Genomic DNA, 10541 nt, shown 5'->3' with positions numbered 1-10541 from the left:
AAACTTTGTTCAAGTTTTAATTTCATATTGGAGGCACCGACGCCCCCCCCCCCCCCCCCCAATACCAAAGCTCCATACGGGAGCCGAGTTAGATGATCTACAGCCTGTAGACTACAGGCTCAAGGGCGTGGACGCCTGGCCCGAGAGGCAAAAATGACTGTAGCCAGCTTGCCCAGCTACCACCACGTGACCACCTCGCAGCTACCACACACACACACTCGGGTGACGCTACCTCTATAAATAAGTAAGTAAACCGTTTCTCTTACACAGCAACCATCCCACTGATTAAGGTGCCTAAAGTGGTAGACAATTAACTAATGGGCTCTGCCGCCGCGGAAATGGCCGCCGACATGGATGCGTTCATGTACGCGGTGCACCTGTCATTGGCGCCAATCCTGCCAATGACCCTGAAGAGCGTGATCGAGCTGGGCATGCTCGAGATCCTGGTCGCCGCAGGCGGGAAGATGTTATTGCCGTGCGAGGTGGCGGCACGGCTGCCATCGCCTTCGTCGGCTAACCCAGACGCCCCGGCGATGGTGGACCGCATGCTGCGGCTGCTGGCGTCCTACAACGTCGTCTCATGCGAGGTGCAGCAGGGCAAGGATGGCGTCCTCGCCCGGCGGTACGGCGCCGCGCCGGTGTGCAAGTGGCTCACCCCAAACAAGGACGGCGTGTCCTTGGGCCCGCTCGTCGTCATGAACGACAAGGTCCTTATGGAGACCTGGTATCATCTGAAGGACGCGGTCCTGGACGGTGGCCAGCCCTTCGTGAAGGCATACGGTATGACGCTGTTCGAATACCAGGGTGTGGATCCACGATTCAACCGCGTGTTCAACGAGGCGATGAAGAGCTACTCCACCATCGTCATCGGGAAGCTCCTCGAGTTCTACACGGGCTTCGATGACGCCGTGCGTACGCTCGTCGACGTCGGCGGCGGCCTCGGCGCGGCCATCCACGCCATTACTTCCAGGTACCCGCACATCAAGGGGGTCAACTTCGACCTCCCTCACGTCATCTCCGATGCGCCGTCTTTCACAGGCGTGCAGCACGTGAGCGGCGATATGTTCGACAAGGTGCCCTCTGGGGACGCCATCTTCATGAAGGCGATACTCCATGACTGGACCGACGAGCACTGCACCAAGCTTCTGAGGAACTGCTACGACGCACTGCCTGCGCATGGCAAGGTGATCCTCGTGGAAAGCGTCCTGCCGGAGAAACCGGATGAGACGCCCGTGGCGAGGACGGCGTTCGGATTAGACATGCTCATGCTCACGCAGACACCCGGCGGCAAGGGGAGGTGTCTCAGGGAGTTCCAAGAGCTGGCCGGGACAGCCGGGTTTGTCAGCGTCAATGCCACCTACATATGCAGCAGCTCCTGGGTCGTCGAGCTGATGAAGTAGAATCTTCATCCGTGCTTGGTTTCCTTCCGTCCGTGGACAAGCGGTATGTCGATCGTTTCAGCGAGACGGTCATGTCTTATTTATTTAATATAGGTCTCTTAATATAAATAACGTGCTCGTCTGCTGCAGCCTTGGGTCCTCACTATTATCTTACTGTGCAGGCTGTTTATATTTCAGACCGGTTTGATTTCTATGTACTGTATTATTCTATTGTGATGGAGAAGGTTGTAATAATTTATTAATACTGGCTTGATTTCAATGTAAAAGAATGTAATAATTATTTATTAATGATATGAAACATGGCAGTGTGTTGCAGCCGGAGAAAGAACATTGGACACCCTAACCCAATAAGCATGGCTCAAGGCCTCAAGTTGCCGCTTATCATCCTTCTCGTCATCACCGATAGTGGCTAGGGTGTGCACGTAATAATAACACTTGTTCAAACATGGTCAAGGAATGAACTTGGCCACCACACATCACACCTTTCATTGAACCGCACCAATGAAGAAATGTGTAAAACATAAAAAATTAATCTTATCCAGCTGGTGTGAGGGCCTCCATACTTGCCATGAACCTAAAATTTCATTGAAACCTCACATTAAATAGAAGATTTCTGAAAAATATATGTAAAAAGAACAATTAGAACACGGCTGCGACCTACTATATGCACACAGCGCGTGACATTCGTATCCTGACATGCTTATGGCTTTTCTTCATAATACATCAGACATGAGTATAACTAGGAAGGTTGGCGCGGCGCACTGCCGCGCCCGTGCTGTCCATTGTGTAGCATGTATCGATTGTGTTTGATATTTTGAGGTGTCTCTTGGATGTTGATGTGTTAATGGCAGATTAAGGGTTGTTGTTGTGTGAGTAGGTTATTGTCGGTGGTGAACTTCAAATGAGACGTTACAGGGTGGAGAGCCGTTTTTTGTTTGGCGTGTTTTTTTACATGTCCAATAAATTCTTTTTCATGCTGTTTTATGTGAAAATCTAGTTATTTTTTTGGCTTGAGGGTGCATTCTTTTTTTTCCATTAGGCTGCACTTTTTTGCATTTTAGTTAACTGAAATAACAAAAGTAGCAGAGAGGAGCGACAATGCATATTTACAGTAATCTGTGAGTGTCTAATTTGCATGGGGGAGGATATCGTGAGGTAGAGGGTCGCTGTCACGGTGTCACCTACTCATATTATTATTTTTCCATATGATGTGTATTTCTGTCGTGCTCTGCTCCCGACAAGGGACACTCGCTTGCCAGTTTCCACTCGATCTATGAAATGGGGGGCGGCGCTTGGCAGAGGCCTGTCCGTCTCCATCGAGAACGGCAGGAGAGAGAATCAGCCAGGATCGACAGCGCTCTCCGCTGATGATGGAGGTTCTCCTCGTGGCCGCCTGCTGTGGTCACGGCAGCTTGAGCACTGTGAAAAAGGAGTGCAAGAGAAGGGACGGAGGTTGCTGCGCCGACTGCCGGGATCGAGTGCTCTCCTTTGACGATGCGATGCTGGTGATGGGGATTCTCCTTGTTGCTTTTGGCTGCGGCCGCGTGAGCTCGCTTATGTGGTATGCTCCTCTTTTCCTCTCTAGCAGAAGTAATTTTCTTAATGTGCTAACTTTCATGAGCTAAACCAAAGTGCCTGGAGCGTTTCCAGTTTCATTATCATTTTGACTATCATGCCTAGCTCTGATCTTTGTGCTTATGCAAATATGCTGAAATCAAAATAGCAAACTCAATGTTAAATACACGAAGCTGTAGCTCTTATCAGCACTAAATTAGTTGGTTACAACAGAAACAACAGAAGGCAGGGAAAGCAAAAAAAATTAGTAAGTTGATTACAGCCTCATTGGCCAACAGAAAACATTTTCGAAAAAAAAATTACAAACAGAAAATACATAAAAGTAACTACTACAGTGCCATCTCCAAACACTTGGGTAAGTTTAGATGTGTTGTCTTCTGTTCTCCGAAATCACATCAGCTCTAACAGCTAGCCTAAACACTGGATAACATCAGCTATTTTCTGCTCTCTTAAGTTAGCTGTTTGAATATCATCTTGGTTTCTTCAGTTCATGTTAACGATTAAGGTAAACACTAAGTAGTGATTAAATTTCCACTTATGAGCTAGTGTAGGGTCTATATCTCGAGTTTAGGTGACACTGTGTTTCCTCTCCTGTAGCAGAAGTATCCCAAAATTAGATGAGCGTGTGGTAAGATACGCCTCCTTTGTAATTTGCCCTCTAATATAATTTAGCTACATGAGTTGTGTTGTTCAAATCTAAGTGGACGAAGTGTTTTATTTACATAAATCTTTACGTGCTTTGCTTAGGATTTATGCACTAAACCTTTTAGGAAGAGAACCTCATAATATAAAGAACACAGACAAAAAGAGGTATTCTTGGCTTCAGAGCAGAAGGAAGAATCTCTCCGATGGTGTCCCTGCTGTGTTCATATCTTCATGGCATGTATCAGTATCGCACCTCACAAAAACAGGGCAAGAAGACATAGCAGGTCAAGCTGATGCACGCACTACCTTGGAGGGAAAAAAACGGCAATGGCTAAAACCATGAATCCAGTGACAAATTAAACATATGTGTTCCATGCAGACCTTTAAAGCTGTAAAGTTCTAAATTTCTCGACCAGCACGGTTCTAATCAAAACTAACAGAAACCCTATCCTGAAAACTTAAACACAGCACCAACTGGTGATAACAATGACACAGTGTGTGGCAGTAATGTAATGTACACCAAATAAGTTTTGTTCAGACATACATGAAATTTCGATGCCAACTTAAACACTGGATAGTCACAGATACCATCTGCAGGCATTTGGTGTGAGCTCCTCAACTACTGAATCTTTGCAGCTAGTATCTGCAAGCAGTTAGAGCTAACTCCTTAGGCCACAAACATTTGTAACTCCCATCCGTGGACTCGTGGGACTGATTGTCTGACCATAGCTCTACTCACTTTAAACTTGTCATATAAAGGGCTAGATATCCCTGGCCTCTCGTCGACATGACAATCACAATAGAGAAGGTGCCCTGCAAAAAAGAGAAAATTAACAGCATGAACTAACTGAGTATAGAGGGTACACGTTGCATAAAAGAATGCAAGAACACAAGAGGATAGGCAACATAAAAGAAACCCAAAGCCGAGCATCTAAAGGCTCACTCTAACTCAACTACCTACATATGTGTGATTCAAATAAAAAACTTACATATAAATGATTTAGATGGAACTAACTTGACATGTCAACAGTAGAAAATGTACTGTACGAAAGAACATAAAGCTTCTCTAGCCCACGCACACTGTACAAAAAGAAAGGATCAAACACATAATTAGGCACACAAGTTTACAATCTGCTCATACAAATATGAGCGGTAAGCATATGAAAACAATTTGCATCCTTAGCTTTATTTATAGAAATCATTTCGTTGAAATGTTTCCACTGCATCTATGCATTAGCTTGTATTTGACTGCACAACTGTGTGGATCATGGAATATCAAGGAAACTTGCTCCTTGCTTACCAAACTGCCCTGCTTTCCTTCGAGTTAGCCATATTGGATTAGGTCATAAACTCGTAATGAACAAAAAAAGTAAAACAAAAGGTCTTCTTGCAAAAAAAATATTAGTGTGCCTGCAACCTGCTTCGCAATACAGAGATCAATTTATGTTTTTTTCCTGTAATTCACATGTCTACCTCTTGCAACTTTCTACATTACCATAAGCTAATCACACTTTGTGTAGTCAAAAGATCAGGAACCTGAAATATCAGGTTTTCGTAGATGCTGGGATAAAATTGGACATTGTCAAAACTCAAAACAAAACAGACATGCCTCGAATCTACGATTAATTATGAGAATAATTCCTATAATTTTCCATTAAAAATCATTTTACCAAAGAAGCTCACAATGGGGAGTGAACAGATACATATTTAATCAAACCTACTAACCTCTTCAATGTTCGCTAACGTTTTGTTACATCAGAGCTAAAATGTCACAAACATGGACCTCCTTCTACTTCATACGCCTAGTGGCAGCGATAGTGAACTGATGAAACAAAAGATGCCATACCCCTTTAGCAGGGATAATGAACTAATCAAGAAAAAGTATATATTAGGGAAACTACATATTGTGCTTGTCCCGAGGATAGTAGGGATATGTCATAGTGTAGCATAATGACACGGAAGATACTTTAGAAGAAAAACGGATGCCTATTAATGCACCATATGAGAAGATTGTGTCAGGTGTACAGTGATATGGAGAACCATCCCTAAGAAAAAAGGAAGGGCATTCTTAGCATTATTTTTTGCACCCGAAATTCTTACTATCCTTGGCGCTGTCTGCAAGTGGTAATCCTGCACATAAGCTTTTAGAAGCCATGTAAATTTTGACAATTTTCTTGGAACACATTCATGTATTTGGTCCACAGACAGACTTTTTCTCTGACCGTTTCATCTCACAGTCACGAGCCCGAACCTCCTCCTCCTAACCTAGCCGCCGCCTCCTCCTCTCCCGCCCCTCTCCCGGGCAGCGGCGGAGGATCTACCCGCCCCGCTCCGAGCAGCCGCCTTCGGATCGCCGCACCTCAGCCGCCGCTGTTGCCGGCCTCGGCCCCGGCCCCGGCCTTGGCATTGGCCCCGGCTTCGGCCCCGGCCCGGCCACAGCCCCGGCCCCGGCCTCGGCCACGACGGCGGTGGCGGCGTCCCTTCCGTCGAACGACGAGGGGGAGGAGATGGTTTCCACGGTGGCGTTCCATGGGAGGTGATGAAGCGCCGGTGGAGGAAGCCGGGCGGCACGGCTACTTGGCCGAGGCCTGATGCTCTCCGTCGGTAGCCATGGAGGATTCGGTGGAGCGGTGGCGGCCTCCACCCCTGGTGGACGGTTCAGCGGTGGTACGCATGATCCGTGCCGCCATCTTCTTCCTTGGCGATCCGGCAGGAGGGACTGGCGGCGTGGGGGCTGCTGGTCTTGCTTTGTTTTTTGGTGGCGGTCCTCGGGTTTCTGGCAAGCAAAGATGAGGATCTACCGGAGGTCAGTTTGCTTTGATCAGGCTGGAGAGATGGGTTCCGGAAAGCTCCGCTGGCGAATGGAACAGCGCATATTTTGCCTGCAGTTTGCCGGATCGGGTGGTATTCGGTCGCGCGTACCCATGTTTTTATTCCGACCATTTAGTTCCGGAGGGAGCACCGCGAAGCAATATTTTGTGTTGACATCAGGTGACTTTTTGGTCCATGGTGAAGTCAAAAGAAGGAATATCATGAAGGCCGGATTGGTGGACTGACTAAAGGAGGTTTGAGTCAACGTGATGCTGAGGGATCTTCTTGGCGTTCCGGGCTTGCAGCAGTGGTATGCATGTGGGAGCGGCAGCACAGGGGAAGTACCCAACCTGCCAAGCAATAAAGAACTCATGTATTCATTACAAATGCTCACAAAAAAACTGGTTTTGATCGAAAGCAAATGCTGACAGTTGCATCACACAAGCATCCAGTGCATCTAGAACAACTCGTGAAATACCGGACCTATCAAGCAATAAAGAACTCATGTATTCAATAGAAATGCTCACAAAGAAAAGCAAATGCATCACCTCCCACAAAATTGCGGCAAACTAAACCTTTCCAATCGAAACCAAACCTCATCCCAATCCCGTATCTCTCATACAGTGGATTGGAGACTGCAAAACTGAAATCACTAAACAGCAAGTCAGGATCATGTCTCTAAATTTGGTTCCCTCATTTTCTAGTACAGTACCTTTTTTTATTCAATTCAACACCGAAAACAAACTGACCACGCAATCAACCACGAAGATGCAGACTCGAACTGAAAGCAAAACAAACAGAAAAAAGTAACGAACCAAATCGTACTTCCCTGGGGGAACAGTGCTCGGATCCTCCGCCTCGAGCGCTGGACGCGTGTACCGTGGGCCCTGCATCTTATCTCTTCCCTCACCTCCTTCCCCAAATCGCGACGAGAACTCCTCTGCGCCGCTCGCCTTGCACCCACTCTCCCCCGACCGGCACCTGCTCCTCTTCGCCGGCGTGCCCCGGTGCTCTCCCTTGTCGGCGTTCACCGTGCTCCACCCGCCGCCGGTCGCCCCACCTCCTCCGCGCGCCCCTGGCCCTCACCTTCTCCCCGCGCCGCCGGAGCCCCCTCCTCCTCGCGCCGCCGGGTCCCCCAGCACCTCAGTTGTGTCGCTGGGACCCCAACCTTCTCCGCGTGCCGCTGGTAGGCCCTTGATGCAGAACTCGATGGTGTTCCCCCGTGCTCCTCCTGCTGCTCCACTAGCCGCCCGCCCCATCTTCTTCCTTCGCTGGCGCCGTGTGATTTTTAGGGTGTGACAAATTGGGCCTGAATTTCTCCTAGCGTTGCACTGGATTCTGCCCCATTTGTTGTCGGTGTCGGACGTCAACTCCTGCCCCATTTTTTGCTACTTTTTGTTCTATATAGTTGCTACAATTGTTATGTATTTCTATTATAATAGTACACATTTGTTGCTCCGAGGTTTTTGGCGAGAGTTTGCGATGAACTCATTTTTGCTAATTTTGTTCTAGATCGTTGCTACAATTGTTCTCCCCACGCCGCCGGAGCCCCCTCCTCCTCACGCCGCCGGGTCCCCTAGCACCTCAGTTGCGTCGCTGGGACCCCAACCTTCTCCGCGCGCTGCAAGCCCCCGCCTCCTCCGTGCGCCGTTGGTAGGCCATCGATGCAGAACTCGATGGTGTTCCCCCGTGCTCCTCCTGCTGCTCCACTAGCCGCCCGCCCCATCCTCTTCCTTCGCTGGCACCGTGTGATATTTAGGGTGTGACAAATTGGGCCTGAATTTCTCCTAGCGCTGCACTGGATTCTGCCCCATTTGCTGTCGGTGTCGACCGTCAACTCCTGCCCCATTTTTTGCTACGGAGTACTTTTTGTTCTATATCGTTACTACAATTGTTATGTATTTCTACTATAATAGTACACATTTGTTGCTCCGAGGTTTTTGGCGAGAGTTTGCGACGAACTCTTTTTTGCTAATTTTGTTCTAGATCGTTGCTACAATTGTTCTATATTTCTGCTACAATAGTACACAATTGTTACTACAAGGTCTTCGACGAAGTCTCCAACGAGGTCGACAGAGGTCTACGGCGAGGTCTCTGATGAGCTGGGTTATGTTACAATCGTAGATTTTTTTGCTACAACAACAAAATTCATTTGTTGCGGTATCTCCGGTGAGGTCCCAGCTAGTCTCTGGCGAGGTCTGTGTGTTTTAGTCAGTGAACCATTTTTTGCTACAATCGGATTGGTTTTGCTACATTGGTGCCTTTATGGAAGTAAAAGTGGGATTTTAGGTGAAAACAAATTTTGCTACTTTGGTACATTATGGAAGCAAAAGTGGGAGAGAGGTGGGTGATTTGATCAGACGGCTGAAAACTTCTCAAATTGCTTGATGGGATGGCTAGGGACCCGGGGGATTAGTGATTTGTTCCCTCGGGGATGCCCAGCGCTCTCCTATAGATAAATCCAAAATATGTTTTATGAGATCGGATGAGATATAGAATATATTTTTTCCATAAGGAACGCTTTATTACTTAAAAAAGTTTTTAGCATTACATCCGGCCTCTGCATAACCAGAATGCACACAGCCGTTCGGAAGTCCAGAATTCATCGACATGAGATACATAAAAACAATATAGATATATGTAGCTGAGAGTAGATAAACGTTACATGTGATTAGCATCATCAAGCAATGACCTCTCGACCTCAGCCGCGAAGCGATCCATTGCCAGCCGTGGCAGCATGAGTGGCATAACAAATGCGTCTTCCCCATCACGATCCTTAACACGGATGAAGTAGCACATGGTGAAAAAAGTGCTAACTGGGCCAGCGAAGACCGGCTCGCCCCAGCCGAAGTCGACGCGGTGAAACCCGATATTTCGGGTGTCAGAGATCGCAAGCAAGTTGGCCGGATTGAAGCTGCGCAGGCCGCGCACCTTCGCCCCGTTGGCCATGGAACGAAAGTACTCAGTGGTCCCCGCGGCCTTGGCCAGCCGCACCAGCGCCACAGCGTCACCCAGCGAGCCGCGGCGCAGCACCGCAGCGTCGGCTGGAACCGTCGTGGTCGCAACCGCGTTGCCGTAGTACCCCGCGGGAAGGCTAATCCCGGCCCCAGCGTCGCCCCTGAAGTTGACGGCGATGACCAGCGGAGCATGCTCGCCCGGCGGGATGTCAAGCGCCGTGGTGCGAGCACGCCAGAGGAACGCGGCAAGAATCTCGAAGGTGGTGGCCGTGTCACGGAGGAGTGGAGGGAGGCATTTCTTCATGGCGGCCACATCCGAGGCGCGGACAGTGAAAGAACGCTCGACCATCGGCACTTCGGGTATGTCGGGCAAGGTGCCTGGATTGGACGGGTTGCGCATCTCGATCAGCTCGCGGCACCACATGGGCTTCACGCTAATGGACGGGAGGCCACGAGCGAGCTCGCTGACGGCGTTCATGAACTGGGCGATGCCGATTGCGTCGCACATGACGTGGTTACATCGGAGCGCCAATACGAAGCCTCCGCACAACAGACGCGTTACCTGGTGATCGAGATATTTCGTACAAAAGGTTAGACGACCTAGACGAAGCGTCCATGCTTCAAATTCTGTTGCGTATTACAGTACCTGGATGAGCAGCAAGGGACAGTTAAGCGTGCCGCTGGAGCCCTCCACGTCGAAGAGCAGCTGGTCCCAGCAAGGGAACGGCGGCCTGAGCCCCACCGCCTCCAGATCTGCCAGCTGCACGTCGGCATCGGCCTGCACGAACAGCACCCCCTCGCCGGTGCAGTCCACCACCAGTTTCCGACCCTCAATCTCCCTCAGCCGACCGGCCAGCGGGTAGTAGTGCACCAGCGCCTGGCCCAGCGCGCGTCGGATGATGGCTGCCGGGTCGTCTCCCTCTCCGCCACGGTAAAAGAGGGCCAACGACGCCTGCATGCGTAGAACGTCCATGTTGTCGAGGCCAGACATGCGCTTCGTCTCCCGGGGTGTCTGGGAAGCTGGGCCGACGAGCTCCGGATCACGCCGGCGTACCGCGAACGACAGCATCGGCTTATGCACCGACTCAAGCATCGCCTTTTTCAGCTCTTACGTGTAGCCGGTTGCGAAGCTAGCTCCTAAGTGGAGGTCACC

At 49.4% G+C, this 10541-nt stretch overlaps 2 protein-coding genes across 2 annotated transcripts; one reads left to right on the top strand and one right to left on the bottom strand.

Annotated features, from left to right (window-relative positions):
- Positions 1-272: 272 nt before the first annotated feature.
- On the top strand, positions 273-1728 carry LOC127305794 (tricetin 3',4',5'-O-trimethyltransferase). The gene is made up of 2 exons (XM_051336321.1): positions 273-1443; positions 1562-1728. The coding sequence occupies exon 1, from the start codon at positions 318-320 to the stop codon at positions 1398-1400; it is 1083 nt and encodes a 360-aa protein (XP_051192281.1). The 5' UTR covers positions 273-317; the 3' UTR covers positions 1401-1443; positions 1562-1728.
- Positions 1729-9092: 7364 nt separating this feature from the next.
- Positions 9093-10541, bottom strand: LOC127333953 (benzyl alcohol O-benzoyltransferase). The gene is made up of 2 exons (XM_051360402.2): positions 10035-10541; positions 9093-9950 (listed from the first exon to the last, which is right to left on the bottom strand). Exons 1-2 carry the CDS (start codon positions 10479-10481, stop codon positions 9093-9095), a joined length of 1305 nt encoding a protein of 434 aa, XP_051216362.1. The 5' UTR covers positions 10482-10541.

The sequence above is a fragment of the Lolium perenne genome, chromosome 1 (genome assembly GCF_019359855.2).
Source record: "Lolium perenne isolate Kyuss_39 chromosome 1, Kyuss_2.0, whole genome shotgun sequence".
Taxonomy (NCBI): Eukaryota; Viridiplantae; Streptophyta; class Magnoliopsida; order Poales; family Poaceae; genus Lolium; species Lolium perenne.
Note: the sequence above shows the minus strand (reverse complement) of the source record. Positions and strands in the feature narration are given on the sequence as shown.